Genomic DNA, 26,832 nt, shown 5'->3' with positions numbered 1-26,832 from the left:
GCCGTTGCCGAGTATTGGTACCGGCAGCAAGGACAGCCTCATTTCGAAGTGTAGGCTGCCACCTACTGTCTGTGATCCAGCCTCTCTCTACACTCAGCTCCTCCCCAGAAAGCTAATCAACTCCTTGAAGATGCTCTTCGCTGTGTCATTTAATGCCATGTAGGCAACTAGATGAATATAATCTTTTAAATACAAGTGCTTTTAACTTCAAAAAAATACTAAGTGGGCAGGTTTCTGTACAGCTAAACTTCTCTGGCCTGCACTCAAAAGGGCAGAGAATTATTTTTAAAAGATACATGCTATTTTTTTTAATATGGAAAAAGTTCTATTTTAATAGATTTCTCTTCACCACTTCCTTTATTCTTCACTCCTGAAGACTGAAGCTCACCCAGTCTCATTAGAGAGAGTTGATTTAATTGTTCATATTGATCAACCTAGAATTATTCAAAACTTCAATTCATAGTCCTAAAGCGCTTGTTTTAAAAAAAAAAATTCACATCAGCTGACAATAAAGTTAAAAGTTAGCGCTTAATTAGCTCAGCCCCTGTCGTAGAGACCTAAATCTGCAGGTGCCTTGAGGAGTAGAGGACTTTTTCAAGTGAGAGTTTCTCTTCCCTGTTTTAAGAGAAAACAATCCGACCAACCAAACATCATTAAAGGGAAATAAGGAAATCCCGCTTCTGAGGCAGTAGGCCATTGCGTTGGTGAGCACGCGAAGGCTGCGGTCACTCAACAACATCCACTTCATTAGCACTGCCAGACACTGTATTAGGAGCCCGGGATGCACAGACGACTTCAACACCTACTGCCTTCCTTCCAGAAGCTGGCTGGTGCAGAGAGCTGGTGGGGAGACAGTTACAGTGCAACCTGCAATACGTAAAAGATACAAGTCTGAGCGGTGAAAACTAGTGCCTGGCTCTGCCTGGAGGGTCAGGAAGAGCTTTAGGGAGGAACTTCTGAAGGCAAAAGTGGAGCTTACCAGGGAATCAGATGAGAGAGAGATCCAAATGGCATGTGCAAAGGACAAGAGATGGGGGAAAAGCAGAGCCTCAGGGAAAACATCTAGCAATTCAATATTGGCGGAGAATAAATTGAATGAGGTCAGGTAGGTAGGTAGAGGGCAGATCTCAGAGTCTTTTGTATATCCTGCCAAGAAATGTGCCTTTTAGAACCATCAGGAGGGGGGGACAGGAGGGGGCTTGCTAAGAACAGCGGTGGAACTGTCCAAGCAAAGATGATTAAGGATCTGAAGGCAGACCAGGAAGGTGAGAATGGAACGGAGAGGCCACTTTAGAGACAAACTGTGAAGATGAACTTGTAGGACTTGACTGGGGGCGAAGAATGAGAAAGGAGGAAGAGCCTCGCATCCCCCCGGTTTCTGGCTCAGAAAACCGAACGGATATGTGGCCTACTCGCCGAGATAGGAAATGCAGTGAGCACTGTGGATTTGCTGGATGGAGATAACACACTCAGAAGAATTTGAAAACAGGAGTTTGGAAATACTACGCTTGAAGTGACTGCAACACTGAGGTGATGATGTGCTGTGGTATAATGAAAACACAGATCTGAAGCTCAAGCCGGAGGTCTACCCTGGATTTAGAAATTCGTAAGTCACTAGTGTGTGGGCAGCGGGGGACATGGATGAAATGCCCCAGACAGAACGGGTACAGTCAGGAGAGCACCACGGATGAGACCCCGGGCACGCCGGCAGCGAACAGAAGCGTCGCCAGTGTCAGCGAGCACTCGGCCTGCTACACTGCGCGGGCGAAGGCTAGAAACTGCTCCGCCGAGGCGGACAAGACAAGCCGCTCAAGTATGATTCCACCTCCGGTTTCCATTCCACACGTGAGGAGCTTGGAAGTCGCCACTCTGTCCTCACGAGCAAGTCAAAAGCTAAAGACTGAGAAATCAACAACTCTTCTTGGACCTGACAGAGAGGAGACGACACAGAGCAAACTGCTGTCCTCGAGACTGAAGACACAGACAGAGGAGGAATACAGGGAATCTTGACTTCCCAGAGCAGAGACCGAGGAGTGAAAAACGATTGTCAGAGCCGGTGCAGGGCAGGGAAACTTGAACTGTAACCGAGGGACTGCTGGAGGCTCAGTGTGGACAAGCTGGAGAGTTCAAAACTCCAGGGAATCCAGTCCTAAGGAGGCCTCCCCAGTTTAGTGCGGTTTACCTCCAGGAGCTCGACCAGGTTCCTAGAATAAACACGGGAGAAAATTCCCTCTTGCTTCCAGCTGGGGAAGCGGACAAGGAACCATTCTGAAACACGCCAGAGCACTCCCTTCTTAGAAAGGCCTGACATCAAGGGAAACCAGTTAACTAGAGCCTAATCTGCTGGGTATTTATTGTCAGAGTGTAATCGACCCAGGGGAAGGAAAATGCCCAACTCCAGTCAGCTCCAGCCATCCTGTCCCACCTGAGAGAGAGGAAAAACACCTGTGAAGTTCACAGTCCGGAGGCATAGGCTCAATAAAGGACTGAGACCTAATCACAGGACTACAGAATGCTTCCCTTCCCCACACACCTCACCACTACATCCCTACAGGCCTCTTTACAGCAGTTCCTTTCACCCAGTGCATCACGTCCAGCTAGAGAGAAAATTACAAGGCATTCCAAAAGGCAAAATCACAATTTGAAGAGACAGAGCAAGCATCAGAACCAGACAGACCAGGGATCTACAACAACCATGATGAATATGCTAACGGCTCCAGTGGGGTAAAGCAGACAACATGCAACAGGGGGCAATGTCAGCACAGCTTAAAATCCTGAACAGAACATGAAAGCATAATTCAATGTTTTAAACATTCCTTAATACACGCAAACATACTCAGATATATTCAAATCTGGTCTAGAAGTGTGTAACCAAGAGGGGTACCAGGGTTTTCTCTAGGTTATCTCTGGAAGTATGGACAATTTCATGTTTCTCCTTTCTGCTTTTCTATATTTTCCAAATTTTCTTCAATGCATATGCATTGCTTTTGAAATCAAATGTGAAAAGGCTTTTAAATTTTTTTTAAAGAGCTAAAGTTTGTAGGAGTCTGAATGAGCTGGAATTAACTGAGATAGTGTGAGATAGTTGAGACTGGCCCAACTATCTCAATCTCTAAACCGCTGTTAGAAATAGACAGGAGAAAGCAAAGGGACAGGAATCAGAAAATCAACCTGCTATAAAGAGAAGAGAACTTCCTGGTAAGCGAGGTGGAACATGCCATGATGTCTTGGATTCAAGTATAACACAACCTCAGAGAAGAGTGGAACAAGAAGGAACAACAACTAGGAAAAAAAAATCGGGAAGGCTCCCCCCCCCCCGCCCACCCTTACTTGCGGGCACCCACGCGCTTTAGAGAGCAGTGGCAAAGGTAAAAAGAAAGGTAGACATCAACTCCTCCCCCTAAACTTAAGCACTTTGCTGACTTCCAGTTCAGGTAAGACTGAGAGAGGAAATGAAAAGTCCAATCACCTCAAAGTCACCCCTAACAGTAGGGGTTGAAATATATTCCTCACACAGCAGGTCAGGAGGGAGGATGCTGGGATGGGCCAAAATGCACTCTGACGTCTGAGTCAAATGAAATGAGTAAAAGCAGTAGGCAGAAATCAATCACAGAAGACAGAGATCACCTGAGGTAAAATGTGTGGGAGGATAAAGGGATGGCGATTTTCTTTCTTTTTTGGAAGGGGGGGATGGTAAATTTCATGTGTTGTTTGGTCAAACAGCAGTATAGCTATTGCTGTGAATATACTTTCAGTAAAGCAGATGGCCCTTCATAATATGGATGACCTTCACCCAATCACTTGAAGGCCTTAGGAAAAAAGACAAGTTTCTCCAACAAGAAGAAATTCGGCCTGAAGAGCGCAACATAGAAACCCTGCCTGGGCTTCCAGCTTGCTGGCTTGCCCTACAGATTTCAGACTTGCCAGCCCCTCACTGTGTGAGCCAATTCCTTAAAAAATAAATCTCTCTCTCTTTCTCAATACAGATACAGGTGTAGGCATACAGATACAGGCATAGACATAGATATATAGAGAGATACATATAAATACAAATAGATACAGATGCACACATAATACACATACATATATACACACATACATAGATACAAATACATATATCCTAATGCTCCTAATTCTCTGCAGAACCCTGACTAATACAGGTAATAAAAGATGAAATCTATTAACAGGGACCAGTAGGGCAGAATCTTGAACTAGAGACACTGGCATCAAAATTGGGTAAGGAAGGCAGTAGTAAGAGATCAAAGCTTCCAGGATTTAAATGACACGATAAATAATACATTTAATGAAGATGATTTTGGCATCTATAATATGTGTGATCCGAACCAGATCAGAGAGTCTGCAATTAGAACACATCCGGAGAAATTTAGACCAAAGGATTCTGCAGATGGCTATGGAAATGGAAAACAAAACCAAACAAAACAAAAATAAAAACAAAATCCAACAAGTATCTATACAATAAGGATATGGCAAACAATGGAACAGGTATCTTTTGTATCCTCGAGATCTTTAAGGAAAAGTTATACAGGAATACTATTCTTATACAAAGACGTCAACTTACCATATTTGTCTCGCAAGCCAAGAGTACATCTAAAGACTCCGCCAAAGGCAACATCTTCACCAAATATTACTGAAAAACAATATTCAAAAAACATGTTTTATTTAATAAACCTTAAGTGATACTGACAACGAAAAACAGGTCATCTATAGATTTACACTTTAAATCAGAAAACAGAAATGGATCGTTTAAATCAAGGTTTCTCAACTTCCGCATTACTGACAGTTTGGACTGGATGATTCTTTCATTGTAGCAGCCTGTTCTGTGCACCGTAGACAGAGAGCAGCATCCCTGGTCTCTACCCAGTTAATGACAGCTGCCCCCGGCACACACGCACACACACACACACACACACAGTTGTGACAGCCAAAAGTGTCTCCAGACATCGTTAAACATAGGAGGAAGATGATGAAGAACCACTGATCTAGAACGTCATCGTGTTTTACCCAGGAAGAAAGCAAGGTCAGAAAACGAGGTCGGAGCAGTAGGAAAGTAACTTGACCAGTAGAAAAGCAAGAGGCAGAACTATGACTCACACTCCAGGCTCAAGGCCCCCACCAGTGGTTCTCTTTCCTACATGGTCTACAATAAAGACAACAATCTGAAGGACTGAAGGAAAAGCATTCCAAGGTGCGAGAACAGTCACAAGTAGGAAAAGGGCCTAAACTGTGTGAAAGGAGGCAAATATGGAGGGAGATAGTGAGCAAGGCAATGACAATAAAAATGGGTGTTCATAGAACTGAATTTATTAATGTACCTAACTAGCTTTGTGGACCTTAAGAAAACAATTCACCCTCATTTACTCTTCGAGATCAATCATTCTCAGATGACATTCAAACAAAGCAAGATCTTATCATCCACTACTGTACCTCTCACTTCCTCCTAACAAATAACCCCTTCTTCACTTGACCTTCAAACTAGGGATTCTCAAGTGGAAGCCCAAGGTATACTAAATATATAGAGAGATATATCTATATATGTATGTAGATATATATATAAATTTATATATATTGATATATATAAATGTAAATATATATTATAGTCTATATTATATACTAATATATAAAAATATATATATTTATATATACTATACATATATATGAAGTAAAGCCAACCCAATTTAGAAAACATACAGCAGACAACTGTTTTTATACCAATAATTAAATTTGATTAGATAAAGTTATTTACAAATATTAAAGTTATTTCAAAAAAATCTTGTAAGTAGGATGACAGTGTATCTCAAAGGAAAGTGCGGAATCAAATCCTCATTTCATAAACAGATTCATAAATCTGAATGAAATGGTGCCTCCCATTTTTTTTCTATACGCTGGAGAAACAGAAGTACACAGTAGGTATTAATCCAGAAAGTATTTATATAGTATCAGGACCACACACACCATGGGAGAAAGTCGACTTGATGATGTTAGGTATACATGAGAACTAATTCATAATGAATTGATTTTAAAAATGTGTTAATACCATAATCCGATTACTTAACCTTAATCATTTGATGAGATCTTTTTAAAAAATTTCAGGCAGGTAGACGTAATGTTAACCACTGAGCCTCAGACGCAGTATTTCCAGCAAATTCTCAATTCTGAATTCACACAGCTACCACACTCACGCACAAAGGCAGTTTACCTGCAGTAGGATCTTTAGCCAATGAGTTATCCAAGGCACTTGTTATCGCCTGGAAAAGATTCATTTTCTGAGTTTGCCCTGTGAAAATTTAAAAAAAACATTTTTTTAAGTAACATTTCCTACATTGTAAGACGCATAAAAAATAACAAGTTTCTTAACAGCTGATTATAACACGGTTAAAGTCAAAGTAGAAAGGAAGGTACTATGTGAATTTACTGGACTATTCCCAATGAGGCTGGTTTTGTGGAAAATACAAAAGCAATACAGACTTCTGTGCTTGATGAGGAAGCAAAATTTACACATATTAAACAATTAAAAAACAAGTATAAAAAAGGAAAAAGGAATTTAATCAAGTTACCAAATGTGTTCAGACAATAAATAAAAGTGATGGCAAGTCGGAAAAGGGAACCAGCCAGAGTGAAAGTGGTCTGGGAAGGGGTTCAGGATACACATCACAAAAAGTGCACATGACCCGAGACACATGTTAAATACGCCAGTAACAGCAAATGGTCACGGGCCACAAAACAATGAGGGAGGAAGGCTAACGATCAACTTCAGCGCTCGGAACCTGCTGGTGTTTGGAGAGTACTATAAGCCCATGTCTCAACACGCCAGACTTGGTCCTTCCTGCTGTCTTACTGCTCCAGTAGGATCTCTGCAAGCCAACCTCTGGCTCCCGAAATAGGGTGACAGGAGGTGAAATGGGACAACACATGGAAAGCATTTAGAACAGTACCTGACACGGTGAGTGTTGAATAAATAGGAGCTATTTATTATTAGAACCTGGACTTTGCCCATGTCCTTCATCTTGACCTTGGTATTATCCTGAATGGTATAAAACTTTATTTAATAAAGTTCCAAATATTAGAATTCAGAAATATCATTACTTTAGATCTCTCAGTCTTGGTGCTGTCTAGAGCCCATAGATATCCCAGAACTTGAGGTCAGCTCCTCTCCAAAAACACTCTTCAGGGCAGAGATAAGCTTTTGCCTGAATCTTCTCTGATCCACAGGCCATCTTCACTTTGGTGCCTGATCTGTGCACTAGTATTCACTGTAACCCACAGCCATGCTGGTAGCAAACCCCCTGAACACCTGGTAATTACCCTTGACTACTGTCCCATCTAACCTCTGTGTTCCTCGGTAGCCTGGTGTGTCCCAAAGCCAAGGCCTAATTCACAGCGTGGGTCACAACAGTGGCTGCTGCCATCAACACTCTGGCTGTGACACACGCTGGCCACTCACCCTTTTCCTGGAGACCCATCTTCATCCCGAGCTCAGCCTGGATCCACTGCAGGCTCTGATTTATGACATCACCCATCAACCATCATCCACCGACACTCAACCTTCTGACTCTCTCCCTGCTCTGACCCCTTCCACACTGCTGAATGCCCAGGGTTCAGGTCTTGGCAATACCCACTCAGATCTGCCCTGCTGCCCTCTCTGCCGAAAACAAAGGCCTGTTTCTACTCTTATTTTTGGTGGGGATAATAGGAATTCATTCAAGAAAGTATTGTTATGCCATGTATGCCAAAGGATACATAATTACACCACATGTCCATGATGACTTCATAATTTATTTTTCTTCAGGCTAAGACTGTATCATTTAATAGATACTTGCCTTAAATCCTTCTTCACTGTATAAAACCTCTTTGAAAGTGCTTATTGGTATCCGGCATCAGATGACAGAAAAAAGGCAAGCCTTTTTTCCCCACCACCGTGACATTCCCATTCTTCCTTCCATATTATACATATCCTAAAGCAAGATTTTTATCTATTATGATGTTCATAGCGAAGAACCTATGAAGGATAAAAATGCCTAAACATCTAAAGTGGTATTTATTTCAAGTGTGCTGACCATCTATATTAATCCTGAATGCCTCCAAGACATCTTATTTCATTGCTGTTCAATGAGTTTGAAGTACAAAAAAAACAAAGACTTTAATAATAAAAATCACACCAAGTAAATCTGGAAAGTATTGCTTAATTACCCACAAAGAATCTACTCATCTTGTAGGAAAGTAATTTATAAGTAAGGGTATTTAAAGGTTTTATTGCCATGTAAGCACAAAAATTTCCACTCCTGAATACTTTTTTTCAAGTAGATTCAAACTTGTAGGGGTTCAGATTAGCTGCTATGCTATAGATGCTTTTAAAAGATTTAAATAAGTTTTAATAGAGCAAAGGCTACTTTCAATTATTTTTAAAGTTGCAGTGTGGTCTGCGAATGGGTCAGGAAGAAATCACAAATTATTCAGAGATGAGATCATTTTGAATATTTGTTCACCTTAGAATAACTTATTCTCCTACAGGTTATTTTAAAGACCATTGATAAGATAAGCCTATGTTCTCTCATGATAAAGTACGTATCTGTAGCACGTCTAACTATGAACCCTAAAAAATCATTAACTGCTGCTGCCAAATCATACAATTACCAGTATTAATAAATGGCTGCTACATTTCAAAACCAGACTGACAACTCTTCTTTCCAAGATAAAAAGTTAAAACAAAACAAACAAAAATGGACACAGCAGTGCAATTTCCCTATAGTCAGGAATACAAGCTAGTGGATACCCATTGGTAAAACACAGCTTTATGGATGGACTGAGCCGTTACTTGAACTGGTCCTAGGTAGAGCATTGTGCAAAACCAGGTCATTATTACTGCTGCAAAGATAAAGCGGCACGTAATGTAGGGTTGGTGGAATATAAGGAACACAACAGAATCCCAAGAGGGCAGGGATTCTTACCTGCTTTTGATCAGAAGTACATGCTTAGTGCCTGACATGTAGTATGTAGAAGTGCTTGATAAATATTGGATGAATGAATGACTGAACAAAGAAACATAGGAGGTTAGTTCAATAAAGATGAAGTATACAAAGTAAATTGTTAATCAACCACTTAGAGAGAAAGAACTACAGTAGGAAAAAATATCTACCAATTCACAATTCAGAGTCAGACTACAGGGGAGGGGGAATGGGGCAGAAGGGATTCCAAGGTGGACTATTCAGTTATCCTGAGTAACTATTCAGTATGCAGCAGTGTTGAGGGGAGAAGCCTTCCACAGAACTACAGCACTGAGACAAAAGGGGAAAATGGGTGCCCAAGGAGCAGCGTTTAGAAATAAAGAAGGTCAACAGCAGGGCAGGTAGACAGTAAGCGTGTCTGTGGTTAGACCATGAACAAATAAAAATGCACAACCGTGATATGGAAAGTGAGGGACTACTTTCCGAAATCCAAGGTTCCGCCAGCACATTCAGCACTGGCCCTCCCGAGCCGCCTAGTCCTTGGGATACCTGCACAGCAGGGCATCTTCATGTCCTATTCCTTAGAAAGCTCAGCACTCCGTGCCTGGCCCAAACATGACAATCAGCATATGCCTGTTGAAGCGTGATGAATGAAAGAGTTTAGTGGCATAATCTGGCACTAACCACGTTGTGAAATGGAAAAAATGCCTAAGAAACTACCTATTTTCTCCCAACAAAACCTCTTCTACTCCTCCAGGTGCCCCATTCTCCGGAATCCCTTTGTACGTGCCAGATATGTACCTCTATCCCATTCCAGTCCCTATGACGGGGTTTCCCAACCTCTACCCCATAAAGTAAGTTTCATAGAGATTTCAAATACGAGGGACAGAACATTTTATATTAAAATGTAAATGAAGGATCGGGGTGCCTGGGTGGCTCAGTCAGTTAAGCGTCTGCCTTCAGCTCATCTCATGATCTCAGGATCCTGGGATCAAGCCCCGAGTCGGGCTCCCTGCTCAGCAGGGAGTCTGCTTCTCCCTCTCCCTCTAACTCTCCTCCCCGCTTGTGCTCTCTCTCTCTGTCTCAGATAAATAAAAAAAAATCTCTAAAAAATAAAATAGAGATGCCTGGGTGGCTCAGTTGGTTAAGCATCTGCCTTCAGCTCAGGCCACAATCTCAGGGTCCTGGGATCGAGCCCCCCATCGGGCTCCCTGCTCAGCAGGGAGTCTGCTTCTCCCTCTCACTCTCATTGTGCTCTCTCACTCTCTCGCTCTCTCAAATAAATAAAATCTTTTTTAAAAATAAAATAAAAAATAATAAAGTAAAATAAAATATAAATGAAGGATCTATAATCACAAATGCCTTTTTAAGGTTCCAGTAAAGAAGGGGGGGTGGAGAGACTGCCATCCAAAGCCAAAATTGGGAGGACTTAAGAAAGCCTTAAAGTTGAAGAGACGATGGCTAGGAGCCCTGGATCCCCCATCTCAGGGCACCTGGCAACTTATGTCATGATATAACAAGCTACAAGCTGTTTCCCTTCCTCTGGCTAGATACTTCCCTACTCGGTCTCTAAATGGTTTTTAAATTCTTCTGTACGCTGGTGACTCCCAACTGGGTTTCTCCAATCCAGACCTCTCCTCTGACTTATACCCAACAGTCGCCAGTTCCCCACTAGGGTGTCAGGCTTTTCTAACTCAGTAAGCACGTAACTAAACTCTTGACGTCTGCTCCCAAAATCAGTCTTTTCCATCTTAGCAAAGAGCACCATCCTCCACTCAAGTGTCCAAGCCAGAAACTGAGGAAGCACCCTTGAATGTCTTCCTTTCATTCATTTCCTGTATCCAATCCATCCAATCCTACTTCCAAAATATAGCTTCTTCCAAAGATACATATTTTAGATATATATTACTTCCAAAATATAGCTTAAAATCTAGTACTACGATGTCCTAACTCCAGAGTTCACCATCTCTTTCCTGTTCCTGAAAACCACCTCCTAATGTCCTGTCTTAGCCAGCTCTGGCTGCTGAAACACCACAGACTGAGTGGCTTAAACAAAGAAATTTATTTCTCACTCTTCTGGAGGTTGGGAAGGAAGCCCAAGACCAAGGTGAGTTCCTGATGAAGACCCTCTTCCTAGGCTGCAGAAGGCCATCCTCTTGCTGTATCCTTACATGGTGGAAGGAGAGAGAATCTCTCTTGTGTCTCTTCTTATAAGGGCTTTAATCCCATTCGCAAAGGCTCCACCCTCATGACCTAATTACCTCCCAGGGACCCCCCATCTCCAAACACAATCACACTGGGGGTTAGGGCTTCAACATAGGAATGGGGGGATGGGGGAGACACAAACGAATCCATAGTACCACCTCATCACTTCTACTCCTTCACCCCTCATTCATCAAAGCACTACTACAATAAGTCCTATAAAGCAACGCACGTCATGTTACTCCTCTGTTCAAAATCCTTCTAGGCTCTCTGACTGCACTTGGAATAAAGCCCCGCTCCTCACCATGTCCACAAAGCCCTGCTTGATCTCATACCTGCCCACCTCAAAAGTTCTATTGTGTACCACTATCCCCAAGGCTCAGCACCTGACTCTTCTCGCAGCTCCACCAAACCAAGCTCCCTGCTACATCAGGACCTTCACACATGCTGGGTCCTCTGCCTGGCACCCCCTTCACACCTCCTTGGATACTCCTTCCCGATCCCTTAGAGCCTAGTCAAACGCTGCCTCTTCGTAGAGGTCTCCCTAGATCTCTGTTATTCTCTTTCCTAGCACCTGAACATTTCCTACAGGTCACTTTTTGCAATGGGATTGATTTAAGTATGCATTTGCCTGCTATTTTTTGTCCATCTCCCCCACTAGACTTCTAATTCCACGAGGACAGGTCCGTATCCACATTGGTGTTTTGTGCTAAGCACCTAGCACAAAGTTTAGCATCCAGGAGAAAATTAAAATGCATAGAATGAATAAAGAAACCTACACATACACATAATGCCTAAAATCCGGGACAGGTAGAGACCCAGATGTGTTCTTGGGGAGCAATACAGTGCAATGAAGGAAGTTTAAATGTCAAAAAGAAGGGCGCCTGCGTTAAGGTGACTAAGCATCGGACTCTTGATTTCAGCTCAGGTCATGACCTTAGGGTTGTGAGATCAAGCCCTGTGTCGGGCTCCGCGGTCAGTGTAGAGTCTGCTTGTCCATCTCCCTCTGCTCCTCCCCACCCCCACCCCGCTCACTCACTCACTCTCTCTCTCTCAAATGAATAAATAAAATCTTTTTTTAAAAAAGTAGAAGTTTAACCTCTTTGCATCTAAATTTCTTTACCATAAAATGTGGATGATAACAGGATCTCTGTCACAACACTGTTACATGTAAATGAACTGCTACATGTAAGGCACTCAGAATAGTGTTTGGTACTGATAAGGTCTGATAAAAGTGTCTGCCGTGTCATTATTACCGTTCTTTGGGGTACCACTGAAAGGTCTGGATAAGCAATGATAAAGTCAGAACAAGGAAACAGAGTAGGAAGAGAAAACAGGAAGGATGCAATTTGGGGCAATTCTAAATAAGACAGGGAAAAGAGACATGGAGAGAATTATCTAGTGTCAAAGGTGCCCAAGTTTTGACATGATTGTGTTGGTGCCCGACTAGCACTCAGACAAGCCTACCTCGTAATGCTCTATTCTGCCAACACTTCCAATGCTATGGAATAAATGTTTGTGTGCCCCCCCCCACATTCATATGTTGAAGCTTCATTCCCAATACGATGGTACTTGGAGATGGGGCTTCCGGAGATGAACAGGTCATGAAGGTGGAGCCCTCCTGAACGGGATTTGTGCCCTTATAGAAAGAGACCTCACAGAGCTCCCTTACACTATGTGAAGTCACAGTGAGAAGACAACCGGCCAAGAACCAGGAAGCAGGGACTCTCCAAACACTAAACCTGTCAATTCCTTGATCCTGGACTTTCCAGCCTCTAGAACTGTGAGAAATAAATACTGTTGTTATAAGCCACCAGTCTATGGTATTTCTGTTACAGCAGCCCAAACGTACTAAGACATGCAATCAACACAGCCAAACCTACGTCATCCTCTCTCCAAAAACGTGCTTCTCTCTTCCAGCATTCCTCATTTGTATCAGTGATACCACCACGCTACCAGGTTAAAAAAAAAATCTTTTTTTTAAAGATTTTATTTATTTATTTATTTGACAGAGAGAGAGACAGAGAGAGAGGGAACACAAGCAAGGGGAGTGGGAGAAGGAGAAGCAGGCTCCCCGCTGAGCAAGGAGCCCGATGCGGGGCTCAATCCCAGGACCCTGGGATCACGACCTGAGCCAAAGGCAGATGCTTAACTAACTGAGCCACCCAGGCACCCCCAAGTCATCTTTGATACCCCTTCCTCTTAGCCCCCACAGGCCAAACAGCACCAGATCTAGTCAATTCCTTCAAAACACACAGCCATCCCCACTGACACTCCCCAAGCTCTAAACAATTATATCCTCGCACATGGAGAGTCCAATATTCCTCCGACTGATCTCTCTGCCCCCTTACTTCCCCTTCATTAATCAATTCTACAAACTCTCCTCATAACATTGCACGAGCACACTGCAAGTCCCTCCCTTACCTATAAACAAGCGATGGCCCTCCCCAGCCCACAGAACCAAACCAGCACAGTGTAAGCTACATTGGGTATATTCAATCTTTTCTCTCCCCCAACCTTTCTTCTGGCTTTCCAAACTTATTTCCTACCCCTCCTCTTTTTCCTCCAAACAAACTCACTCCTTCTCATTCCTCATGAAACCCTCTGCTTTCTAGCCGCTCTCTACTCATGTTGTTCCCTTCTCTACAAATTCTAATACTGGGAAGAAGACCTTCATCCCCACGGAAAGAGGACTCTGGTCTACCCTTGATTTCTGAGAGCTGCCTCCCTCCTGCCTATGCAACCGCAAAGGCTTTCCTGGGCACCACAGAACAAACTTACCTCAAGTCGGGGACTTCGCCATTGCCTGCCCTTTTTCCTTCTAGGGAGACACTGCTCTACCTTGGAGGTAACTCCTTTGTCATTCCTCACAGTGAAGCTTAAACGTCACCTCCTCAGAGTCAACCCTGACCATCACTCCATTTAAGCAGTCTCTTTCATGTGTCAAAATAACCAAAATTTTAAAAATAAAACTATTTGTAGCATACATGAAAGATAAAGAGTTACTATCTCCATTAATATCTTTAATACACAAAACATGAGCAGAAAAGTAGTGTGAGAGGCTTTGAAGGCTGACATATTTGGGCTCACATTCTGACCCTGCTACTCCTCAGAACTGGGCAGGCCATTAACACCTCCGAGCTTCAATTTTCTCATCTATGCAATGAGCATAACACTCTCTAGGTCACAAGGTTACTGTGAGGATTATAGGGTGATGTCTACCACACACCTGGAACAGACACTTGTTCAGTAATGGTAGATAGGATTCGTACTGATAGACAAAATTACTAGGCATATAATTTTTTAAATATGCAAAGACAAGGAACACCCAATTCACAAGAGAGAAAACAAATCTGGCAAACAAATATCTGGTAAATATTCCCTAATAGAAATAAAACAGGTACATATTCAAACAAAGTGCAATTACCACAACATACCCACACATACGTGCACACACACAATTCTGATACCAATTCCAATGTGTTTGTGTTTTTTAACACACAACCAAGCAATTCTGCACCACCAGCTGGGTGCCCTATAATGCAATGCAATTCTGACACCATCTGCTGGAGCTACTGTCAGATCCCAAAGGTTAAGGGCTCAGTCCTTATAAGACTGTGCCCACCTCCCAGTTCAGATGCCAATCACAAGTCCAGGTTGTCACCCGTGCTTCTGACTCACTGGCTGTAGAATGGAGGTTTGCACAATCCCCTCTTTGGGTTCAATTAATTTGCTAGAACGGCTCACAGAACTCAGAAATATTTTACTTACTGGATTACTGGTTTATTATAAAAGGACATAACTCAGGAACAGCCCGATGGAAGAGATGCATGGGACAAGGTGTGGGGAGAGGGCACAGAGCTCCTGTGCTCTCTGAGCATGCCACCGTCCCTGAATCTCTACCTATTCACCAACCCAAATGCACTCTGAACCCCATCCTTTTGGGTTTTCAAAGGAGGTCTCATTATATAGGCATGACTGATTAAATTCATTCAACCTCCAAAACCTTTCTTCTCCACAGAGGTCGGGGGTGGGACTGAAAGTCCCAACCCTCTCATCACATGATTGATTCCTCTAGTGACAAGCTTCCATCCTTGGATGAAGTAGGAGCTTTCAAAAAGTTACCATCAGTGTAACAAGACACCTTTATTGCTCTCCTCAAAAGAAATTTCAAAGGTTTAGGAGCTCTGTGCCAGGAAAAGGGGGCAAAAACCAATATGTATTTCTTATTATAAATCACAGTATCTCAGCACAATTGTGATTTTATCATGATACCCAATACTTACACTCTTATACATGCAGATGGAAGTATAAACTATAATTTGAACTATGTACTAAAAACCCATTAAACTGTTCATATCTTTGAGTCGGAAATCTCATCCCTAGGACTTTATTCTAAAGAAATAATCTCAGATACATAAAGGCTACATGAAATGTTTCCCTCCACGTTATTTATAACAGCGCAAAAGTGTAAAACAAAAGCATAATGGTAATTATTGAAGTTTCCACTTGTTCAGTGAGTGCTTCTTAGTAGTCAAATTGGGCTAAGTACATTGTACACAACTGTCTATATTTAGTCTTCATAACAATCTTTGAAGTAGGTATTATTATAAAATCCTTACTTACAAAGAAACTGAGGCTTAGAGATGGTAAGTGAGTAATCCAAAGTCATAGGTAGCAGGGCCAAAACCAAATGTAGGACAATCTGATTCTAGGGCCAAGATCTTAACCACTGAACTAGAGAGTTTATACTCCATGGAACGTGTCGCCTTTTTTTTTTTTTTAAGATTTTATTTATTTATTTGACAGAGAGAAAGAGAACACACAAGCAGGGGGAGCGGCAGAGGGAGAGGGAGAAGCAGGCTCTCTGCTGAGCAGACAGCCCAACACGGGGCTAGATCCCAGAACCTTGGGATCATGGCCTGAGCCAAAGGCAGACGCCTAACTGACTGAGCCACCCAGACGCCCTGAACATGTCCCTTTCTAAAGGTTATGAAAACTATGTAATCATATGGAAAAACGCTTCTGATTAAATAATGCAGATGGTATCTGTGTTAAAACTACAGTTACAGGAAAATTTAATTCTGCTAATTTGATCAATGGAGTAATTTAATTCCACTAAATTGAAAGGAAATACCTAGAAGGATACACACCAAAATGTTAGCAGTATTTACAAATAGTAGTGGATGGTGAGATTACTTTTTCTTACTTTTTTCTGTTATCCAAATTATCTGTAACGTGCATTTATTTTTATTTTTATAATAAGGACAAACATATAAACGTGATTATCATTCTACCTGGATTTTAGTAATTTCACAATTATGGAAGGAGGCTGGGGAGATTATGAAGACCTGTATTCTATTTCTCGAGTACTGAGCTCAAGTTTCTTTGCTTTCAAGACAGAACTCAGGGTTCATCCTGTTGGTAAGAAAAAACTGCTATTCACTTTTATGGTATCTACTGTCTCACAAAAGTGGTACAGCTCTTAGTAAATTATTCCCACACGCATTACAGCATGTTGTTTAGAATGGAAGCTCTAGAATCTAAATAATTAAAATTCGAAGCAGAAGCTATCACTAACTTATCTGTGTAACCTTGGACAAACTATCTCAAGACTTCAGTTAACATCACCCACCTCTAAAGGTTGTCCTAAGCATCAAATGAAATAATGAATGTCAATTTTTCAGCACAGTCCCTGCCTGTGGTAAGCACTCAATATATATTCATACCTATTATTCACAAGTATAGACAGACACCCTTCCAAAAATAACACATCTAGCATGTGAGAAGTTACCAGACAAGGAAAAGGTTAATGTTCTCTTATTGTTCCATTGTTCTGATAATAGACACTAGATATTTCAGAGATTACATATAACCTGCAGAAGAAATGGTGAAAGTCATGCAATTGTCATACTGTGAGGAGTCTGCTAGGTGCCCTTCCTACCAATGAGAGTACTAGATGGCCTCCTCGTCCCTTCACCTTCATCAACTACCCCCTCCTTAGCTAAGTGGCAGCCTAGCCCAGCCCAGGCTCATTGCTAGGCTCAAACGGGAAACCCGGGATTCTTTCCCAACTCCACGAACAACCTGTTCCATGACCTCGGGGAAATCAATTCAGTTACTTAGTCCTTCCATTTCCTCTTCCCTGCCAAAGCAATAATAATAATAATAATAGAGAAAAAATTCTCTTTTAAATACAGGTGCCTGCAGTTAACGTCCCAGCTCCGGACAAACTGGGACAACACCTAGGGCCAAGGCTGGGAAAGTAAGGATGGAGAACTGAGAAAAGGAGGCGTTCCCTGGGCACCGCCCCTCCACCCTCTGCCCTTCCAGACCGCGGTATGCCCTCTCACCCATCTCGAGGGTTTTGAGGGGCTGCCTCTCGAAGGTTGTACAGTCACAAAAATAGAGCGAGGAGGAAACCAGTCAGACCCTAAAGTAGGGAGGCTCCAGAAAGCAGGGCAGGAATTACGCCAAGATGCAAGGAGATCAGCCTGCCGGCCACTGCCCGCACGAGCGGGGTGGCTCTCCTTGCGAGGCCCCCACAGGCCTGGGAGTCTGGGTTGCACCAGGAGCAGTCAGGGCAGCCCCTAGCTCACCGTACTCCCGGGGCTCCGGGTCGGGCTGGAAAGTGAAGTGAGCCACATGCCTCCTCTGCGCCGCAACCCCAGTTGCCGACTCGGGCTGCAGCAAGCCCCGCAGCAGCCCCGCGCCTCGAAGCCGACGCCACTGTCCTTCTGACCCGGCCGCACGCAGCCTCAAGAGCCCGCCCGCAGTCGCCGCAAACGCCGCCATCCTCACTTGCAAGCCGGGTTTGCAAGCTACGCCGCCGCGCACTGCCGGCAGAGGGGGCGGAGCACCGAGACAACTTCCCTATTGGTTGGGCTCAAGGGGCGGACCCATGAAACAGACCGGTCGGAGTTAGGAATTCGGGGGTGGGGAAGGCGGCGAGAAGAGGCCAGAGGCGTTTGCCTGTTCGCGCATGCGGAAGAGGAAATGGGGCGGCGGCGAGCGGGCAGGTGAGCTCCAATGCAATTGTTCTTGGAGGTTGAAATTGTCTTGGAGTCACTGCATGGTCCCACCGCGTGGACGCGGGTGCGTAATGTTACGCACTCATCCTAGATTTGTTCTTTACTGATGTCATTTGCATTGTTACCTCCCATAACGTTTTCATTTTGAGATTTATACTTTCTTTTAAAATGTAACCCTTTTTTATCCGCTCCTATTCTTTATCTGTATTATTTTATAAGTAAAAGATGTAAAGAGTTACTGATTGGCATTGGTTATTGGTTTTGGGTTTCAAAAAACTGGGAATCGCTGCTCAAAGCTTCCGCTCTTTATTCAAAGCCTCCTTGAATGCTTAATAAGCATGTATACCCTTTTACTGATTTTGTTTTTCAGGATTTAGAGGAGAGTTAGAGAGGTAAGCTCAGATTTCATCCTGCAAATCCATTTAATAGGAATTCAGATGCATTTTTGCCCAGGTGCCATGAAAATGACCTGACCGGCTTACTCTAGCTTAGAAACCTGGAGAATTCCAATCGTTAATTTATGTTTATAATAATCAATTACATAATTTTTCTTTTTAAAAATCCAAGTGTTTAAAAGGATAACTTCCCTGCTCATGAATTTAAAAATCACAGTAAAATATGAGAGACAAAAGTGAAAGTGTTTCCATGATATGAAGTTGGGAGAAGGGAGGGAAGGCCCAAAACAGAATTGAGAGAGGAGTGGGAGAAAATGAAGAGGAAGGAAGAGGGGAAAAGAATATTTTTCTTCTATTATGCTTGGCCTCACAACCTATGTTTGGTTTTACAAGGGAGGTAAGAGAGGAGAGAGAAGAAACGGGGTGAGGACAAAGGCCAGGAAATGTACCAACTGCTTGTTTTTTGATGGGGGCTGAGAGACAGAAATGTAAAACTGCTGAAGAGAGAACCAGAATTATATCCATTATCCCTACTCTTACACCAATATATCCATTATTTCTACTCCTACTCTTACACCTGCGAGGGGCTTGGCACTAGGCGTGGAGTCTTCTTAAGATTCTCTCTCTCCCTTCCCCTCTGCCCCTCCCCCCTCACTCTTCCTCCCCCTCTCTCCCTCCCTCTCTAAAATAATAATAATAATAATAATAATAATAATAAAAGAATGTCCTAGTTGGTAGAGAAAGGAGACAAATCACAATCCAATGTCATAGGGACTCTAGAACAGTGTGAACAAAGTGAACCATAGAAAGAGCAATAAGCTCTGTTTTTAGAAGTCAGGAATGCTTCTAGAAGTAATGCTGAGCTGGTCCTAAACGTGAGTAGGAATTATCAGGCAAACTAGGGAGGGGAAGGTGTTCCAAACAAAGAAAAAAACACAAAGGCTAACAGGGCCAGAAGGAACATGGTGCATTCCAGGAAGAGAAACCAAGTTGGTAGCTGCTAGACTTGGAGTTTAGGGATTGACAGGAGTTGGAAAGATAAATTAGAGGGAGATTTTCAAGGTCTTCATGTGCTGGTCTAAGAAGTTTGGACTTATAACTACATACAGTCGGGAACAACAAAGAGAACCCCCAACAGAGTTGTCTGCCAAGCAAATTATTATGTGGGGGGGGGGGGGAGTGAGTTTGAAATTTTCCCTATCCCCACCACACTATCTGCCTGGTAATCATGGAAATGTCTATGTTATTAAAGTGGGATCCACCCTGGCCACATTTCATTGATAATAAGTTGGGAAACTGTCATTTTCTGGGAATTTTGGAAGCATAATTTAGAAAGATAGGGTATCTTTAAATGCCACTGGGAGATGCAAAAACTGAGAGTTTTCAGAAATCCGGTGGACCAGAGAAGGTGAAAAATATGACCGCATTTAAGCTCCTGATTCTCCTTGTTCCTGAGGCCTAAGTGCTTTCTGATCCCAGGTTTCTATGAAGCTATGAGACACCATGGTAGCCTTACAATAGAGTCTCCTCTTAGCTTAAGTTACTTCTAGTTGCAGTTCTGCAAACTTAACCTCCCTGAACACCGTCAGGACCCATGACAGTGGAGGAAATACAAAGCGAAGTTGCTCATCGTTCTTCAGAATGACTCTTGGCTTTTTCTCTGTCACTGAGCTTCAGCACCTGTATGACCTACGCCTGTTTGAACTCAGCTTGCTTTTGGACACCCTTCCTATATAGCAACATCCTATTCTGTAGCCTTATATCCTGACTCCTGTTCCCATTCAAACTCAAACAGAAACATCAGAGACACCAAGTAGCCAAGGGCTCAAATTCTTGCTTTAGAATTTTAAATAGATTGTGATGTTGATGGCAGAAACAACAATTTGAAAAGAGTTTGAGTTTTAAAGACTAGTTTCTGAGTATTACACCTCAAGAACCTGAACAGCGTAGGGCAAAAAATTCATGATCTACACAATATATTATAAATAGGGTGCTAATTTAGGAGCCAGTTTTTCCCACCATCCATGGAGGCAGAGCCATAGCACACAGAAGAACTGTAGATGTCTTTCTTTGCAGATAGGCCTAGGAGTATCACAGAGTCCTCAAAACTCCACCATGGCACAGCATGCGGAACAACAGAATGCTTCTTGTAATGAGATGGCCAAGAGAGATGCAGGGATGGCATCAAGGTCCAGAGAACTTAGGAAGGCCCAGCAGTGAGAATGATAAGGGATTTGTATCTAGAATACACTTTTTAAAAATTTTTAAACTTGATAATAAGAAGATAAATCACCTAATTAAAAAAACAAGCAAAGAACACAACCATGGTGGTGGGAATGCAACATGGTACAGCCACTTTGGAGGACGGTTTGAAACTTAGAAAACTAAACATATTCTAGCCATACAATCCAGCAGTCAAGCTCCTTGCTATTTAGCCAAAGGAGTTGAAAATTTATACCCACAAAAAAACTGCCCACAAGTGTTTATTGCAGCTTGATTCATAATTGCCAAAATTTGAAAGCAACCAAGATGTCCTTCAGTACATGGATAAAAAAATTGGATTGGGTAAATAAACTGTGGTACATCCAGACAATGGAATAGTATTTGGCACTAAAAAGAAATGAGCTATCAAGTCATGAAAAGACATGAAGGAACCTTAAATGCATATTACTAAGTGAAAGAAGCCAGTCACAAAAGACTACATAGTGTACAATTCCATTTATATGAAATGTCCAGAATAGGCAAATTGGTGGAAACAGAAAGTAGATTAATGGTTGCCCAGGGCTAGGGATAGGAGCAATGGGGAGTGGTTGCTATTCGGTATGAAGTTTCTTTTGAAGTAATGAAAATATTCTAAAATTAGGTAATGGTGATGGTCACACAATTTTGTGAATGTACTGAAAACTACCAAATTGTACACCAAAAGTGATTTTAATAGCATATAAATTACATTTCAGCAAAACCGTGGTTTAAAACTCAAGTTATGGAAGAAGAATAAAATTTACATCTGTCCACCGAAACCTGTGGTTTAGGAGATTCATCCCCTACAGCATCTGTTTGACAGCATGTATGTTAGCTCATAGACTCTGTTTGAAATTGGTTTCGATTCAGGGCTGGAGATACTTAGATGGAAGAGCTCCAGGATTTTCCTTGCTTTGCTGCTTACCACATGGAAGAATCCTGTTGGAATCATTCTGAAAAGAAAATCCAAAATATAGTCAAAGCCAATGGGTTCATTTCTTAGGGCTGCTGGAACAAGGTACCACAAACTGGGGACAGAAATGTATTGTCCCACAGGTCTGGGACTAGAAGACCAAGATGAAAATGTTGGCAGAGTCATACTTTGAAAGCTATGGGAGAATCCTTCCTTGTCTCTTCCTAGCTTCTGGTCTTTTACCGGCAATCTTTGACCTTCCTTGGCTTGCAGCCGCATAAATCCATTGTCTGCCTTTGTCTTCACAAGATGTTCTCACTGTTCTTCCTTTCTTGTCTCTGGTGTCTTCACACAGCCATCTTACAAGAACAGATCCCATCTTATTGGGTTAGGAGCTCACCCTGCTCCAGTATGACCTCATCGTAACTAATTACGTCTACAACAACCCTTTTTCCACATAAAGCCATGTTCTGAAGTACTAGGTGTGAAGTACTGGAGGTTAGGTTCAACATATCTTTTGGGGGATGGGCACAGTTCAATCCTTCACAGCCAGAGATTTTAATGGCAGAACAGAAGCTGAATGGATGCTATTGAACTTTCTGGAGATGCCTGCATTGTTAAAGAGTTTTATAAGTTGTTTAATAGATTTCTTCCAATACGAAATTCTGTGATTTGAAGTAGAGTTAAAGAAACTGGAGGTATTTGGTCTACATAAGACTTTCAAAGTGATATATTAATTCTCCTTAAATGTTTGATGGCTCCCTTGTAGAGAAAGAATTAAATTTTCTGGGGCGCCTGGGTAGCGCAGTCGTTAAGCATCTGCCTTCGGCTCAGGGCATGATCCCGGCGTTCCGGGATCAAGTCCCACATCGGGCTCCTCTGCTGGGAGCCTGCTTCTTCCTCTCCCACTCCCCTGCTGTGTTCCCTCTCTCGCTGGCTGTCTCTCTGTCACATAAATAAATAAAATCTTTAAAAAAAAAAAGAATTAAATTTTCTGTTTGGTTCCAGCAAGAAAAACAAGAAACCAAAGAGGCAAATTCCAACTCAATATAATGTAATGAAGAATATAAAGTAGATTATCTTGGGATGTAATGAATTCTCTCTCACTAGATAGGCAAGTACAGGATGGATGAACATTATTGGAGGAGGCTCCTGGGAGGACTTACACTTCATTTAGCAGTTGTTTAGGGGCCTTCTAATTTTAAGAATGTGATTCTGCTATTCACTAGTGTGCACTGAGAGCCTTGCCTGTGTCAGGCACTCTGTTCTAATGAACGTTATTTTAAGCCAACCCATGGATCTAAGCTGCCTAAACCAGCCAGCATGTGAATTATCCCTTGTTCTGCCCTTCCCAAGCATGCAGGCAACTTCTCTCTGGCTTCTCGTTCCTGCAGGGGCTTGAGATGCACCTAGGATCGGTCTGTCAGGAATCTGACCATCTACTGGATAGAAATCTTGTCAGTAGACACCACAGAAAGGGCATCTTTCAAAGTGACATTATCTGACCTTTGTGCTCAGCCTGATGGAAGGATTGAGATGCAAATGATGGCTCAGAAGCCTGCTCCAAATACTGATAACTGCTCTCTGTGTAGCAAGCAGAGCCACTCATCCAGAAGCAAAAATACATGCCAGCTTGATTTTTTTTTTTAATTCCCAGCATAATTTGTGAGTATTGCCAGGTTTCTAAAAGCCTAACTAAAGTGACAGCTTACATAATCATGAGTACTGGGGCCAAAAGAAATTTTTAAGACCCATACTTTACCTTACTTCCATTTTTGTTGTTGTTGTAACTTTTATCCATGTATCTCATTTAAAAACCTTGAACAACTGGCACTTCTGGAAGCACTGGAGATTTTGTGAGTATATTGGGAATGCCCGATGGTGACCAGGGTGGGAGAGAGGGGAGGAGAACATGGGCAGGTGAGCACTGGTCACCACCAGTGACTCTTAACAGTATGGGTTCCCCATCACGCAAAGCCACCCATAGACACGGGCAAAACAGAAGTCCACCTGTGTTCCCACTTGCAGACATTTAACCTTCACAAACTAATATGACACTTTAATTAGAGCAGGTGATCCCTCCCTTCCTGTCAGAGTATAAGCCCTAGACAGGGAATTCAACCTTGACTTCACATTAGAACCCCCCGGGGAAGCTTTCAAAACATACTGCTATCCAGACCCCAGGTAGTAGTAAACATTAGCAATACTCACAGGTATTTCCATTCCTTCTGTTTCTAAGAACTCAGGCAGATTGCCCTTCCCCAGCCGTCTGAAATTAGGCATGCAATGTGACCTACTTTGCCAATGAATTTGAGCCTGAGAGTAGAGAATTACTCTGGATGGAAGAATTTAAGAGCTGGTGGCTAATTCTATTTTCTTCCTCTGCCTCATCAACTAGCAACATTCCAGACAGTAGATCAGTCGTCAGCCTGTTCCTGGAGTGACATTACCTGGGACATCACTGCCCTCATCCACCCTGTTTGACATGGAGCATGAGTAAGAAATTATTTTAAACTATAAAGTGTTGTGTGTGTGTGTGTGTGTGTGTGTGTGTGTGTATTTTAATAGAACATGACTTGTCAGCACAAGCCAACTACTTCACATGGTCTTCGGCTACTCTAACGTATTCTAACTCTTCAGGAAGATTCTCAGTTATATGCTTAGTGAAAGACAATACATTTGTCCACAACATGATAAGTAAGTGTGGCCATATGTTACTACTGTAGATTTACATGATTTTCGATATAATTTTGGCTACTCATAATTTTTGCCTTACGTGTATTAGGTTTTGGAATATAAACACCCACAAATGATGCAGCTCTCCTCTACTGAGGCAGTATGAAAACCCTTTCAGTCTTCTAAAGCATATTTCAGTCTTCTAAAGCAACTTGATGGACAAGCTTATAAGAGCTTCTTTTTACAGATCTTTTTACATCTTCATTTTACAGATGAGAAAACAGGATCGGAGGGACTAATTGACTAACCACAGTTTAAGCAGCATAAAGCATTCTAATCTATGTTTTTCAAATTTCAAAACCTGTGCACTTATGTTATGTTTCCCAACTGTATTTTGCAGAATAATCCCTGAGAAATTTGCTCCAACTTCAGATTCCCTGAATCCCACACTGAGAAATTCTTACTCATTAGGCCTGGAGTAGAGCATCTGTATTTTTAACAAGCTTTCCCTACCCAGTGTCTTTGATATGGTTGGCCTATGTATCCTATAGACAAACCCTATAAATCCCATACAGCCTTTCTATATACTCTGTTCCCCATCTAGAGAAGAACAGCTACTACCTTACCCCTTTCTCACTATTTTATCAGTTAGGATTATTTAGTTACATGCTACTGAAATCACCTCTGGCTAATTTAAGCAGAACTATAATTACTTTAGAAGATAGGGGATGGCCCACAAAAATGGAAGAAACAACCAGTTCAGAAAGAGCTGACACCAGGGCAGACCCAGAGAGCCAGGTAACAGGAGGTATTTTAGAGTCTTGTAAGGATATTAAAAACCTCTAGCTTGAACTGACTCTCTGTGTTTGAGTGATTCTGTTCAAGATTCAGTTCCTCAGGGAGAGAATCTGGTTAGCCCAGATTAGTTCATTGCTATCCCTTGACTAAGAAAGAGAGGATACCTATTGCCCAGTACTAAATACAAAGTAAAAGAGAAGATTGCCCATACATAACTCAAGGACTGCTACCAACCAAACAGGGAATTGGTGCTTGGAAGCCAGAAGAAGACTTAATGACCATAGAGTCATCCTGCCTGGGAAGTGCCTGTGTGGTCCCTCCAGGCAAGAAAATTTCATCAAAAAATTCCTCCCTCTGGATTCCTCACTATACAACATACTTCATTACTGGAACATTATCACTAAAAGACTAAAGTGCTTCTGAATTTCTGCAGAATAACGGTGGCTTCATAAATCTGAATCCCCCTACATCTTTTCTTTAAAAAGAAACAGAGTAAAAGGGAAAGCAAATTACATACAAAAAAAAATTATATCTACAGAAAGTTAGAACACAAGAACACACAGAAGTCTACAAACTCCAAATTTATGTGTAAATGAGGAATTAAAAACCTTGGCCTCAGCTCACAGAGTGAGGGAGTTTAGGAAAAGCTTTGTTTAGAACAAGAAGATAATGCGAACAATCCTGTGTCTATCGAATAAACTAAATTCATACTTTAAAACATTTCAACAGGGAAAACCAGGCTCCAATGGCTTCACTGGTGAACTCTACCAAATATTTAAGGAAGAAATATTACCAATTTTATTTTAAAAGTCCAAGATATAAAAGATAGGGTAATACTTTCCAACTCATTCTATGATCAGGCATTACCCTGATATTAAAATCAGAGAAAGACATTATAAGAAAGGAAAACTAAAAATGAATATTCTTCATGGACATAGACACAAAAATCCTCAACAAAATTCTGGCAAATATAATAAAGCAATATTTAAAAAACAGATAACACATAATGACAAGTGGAATTAAACACGGGAATACGAGGTTGATTTAACATTTAAAAATCAATCAATACAATTCATCATATCACAAAAAAACAGTGTTCACTTTAATAGAGGCAGAAAAGGCATAGACAATCAAAAGGCAGAGATTGTCAGACTACATAAAAAAACAAAAACTGGGGCACCGGGGTGGCTCAGTGGGTTAAGTGTCTGCCTTTCGCTCAGGTGATGGTCCCAGAGTCCCAAACTGAGCCCCGCATTGGGCTCCCTGCTCAGTGGGGAGTCTGCTACTCCCTCTCCTTCTACTCCTTCCCCGCTCACGTATTCTCTCTCTCTCTCACTCTCTCTTTCAAATATATAAATCAAATCTTAAAAAAAAAAAAACAAAGATCCAACTAAGTGCTTCCCATAGATGACACACTTTACATTTAAAGACATGAAAGTAAATGGATAGAAAAGATACATCATGCAAACAGCAATCACAAGAAAGGTAGAGTGGCTATACTAATATCAGATAAAATAGACTTTAAAACAAAGACACCAAAGTTACTGGAGAGAATAGGGACATTTTATAATGATAAAAGAGTTAATCCATCAGAAGATATAATAATTATAAGC

The 26,832-nt window shown here is 42.0% G+C and overlaps 1 protein-coding gene and 1 long non-coding RNA gene across 16 annotated transcripts in view; one reads left to right on the top strand and one right to left on the bottom strand.

Annotated features, from left to right (window-relative positions):
* The window catches only part of BCKDHB (branched chain keto acid dehydrogenase E1 subunit beta), a 580,561-nt gene extending 562,536 nt beyond the window's left edge, over positions 1 to 18,025 (bottom strand). For 12 of the 14 annotated variants that reach the window (XR_008956183.1, XR_008956185.1, XR_008956187.1 and 9 more), the window contains exons 1-3: positions 17,765 to 17,999; positions 6,218 to 6,295; positions 4,580 to 4,648 (exon numbers count right to left, since the gene is read on the bottom strand). Coding sequence is in view for 8 of the 14 variants with exons in the window: in XM_044387098.3 (XP_044243033.2) it covers positions 4,580 to 4,648; positions 6,218 to 6,295; positions 17,765 to 17,960 (343 nt within the window). In the remaining 6 variants the exon portion in view is untranslated. Of the gene's footprint in view, positions 1 to 4,579; positions 4,649 to 6,217; positions 6,296 to 17,764 lie in introns of all 14 variants that reach the window. The other 2 variants (XM_026507015.4, XM_026507011.4) reach the window with 2 other exon arrangements.
* A 71-nt stretch (positions 18,026 to 18,096) lies between these two features.
* The window catches only part of LOC113261081 (uncharacterized), a 43,222-nt gene continuing 34,486 nt past the window's right edge, over positions 18,097 to 26,832 (top strand). The window contains exons 1-2 of one of the 2 annotated variants that reach the window (XR_003318252.4): positions 18,097 to 18,184; positions 24,144 to 24,241. This is a non-coding gene — a long non-coding RNA (uncharacterized LOC113261081). Of the gene's footprint in view, positions 18,185 to 22,735; positions 23,602 to 24,143; positions 24,242 to 26,832 lie in introns of those variants that run through there. The other variant, XR_007190178.2, reaches the window with a different exon arrangement.

This window comes from Ursus arctos, unplaced genomic scaffold, assembly GCF_023065955.2.
Source record: "Ursus arctos isolate Adak ecotype North America unplaced genomic scaffold, UrsArc2.0 scaffold_29, whole genome shotgun sequence".
Lineage (NCBI taxonomy): Eukaryota > Metazoa > Chordata > Mammalia > Carnivora > Ursidae > Ursus > Ursus arctos.
This window is presented reverse-complemented; position numbering and strand designations above follow the sequence as displayed.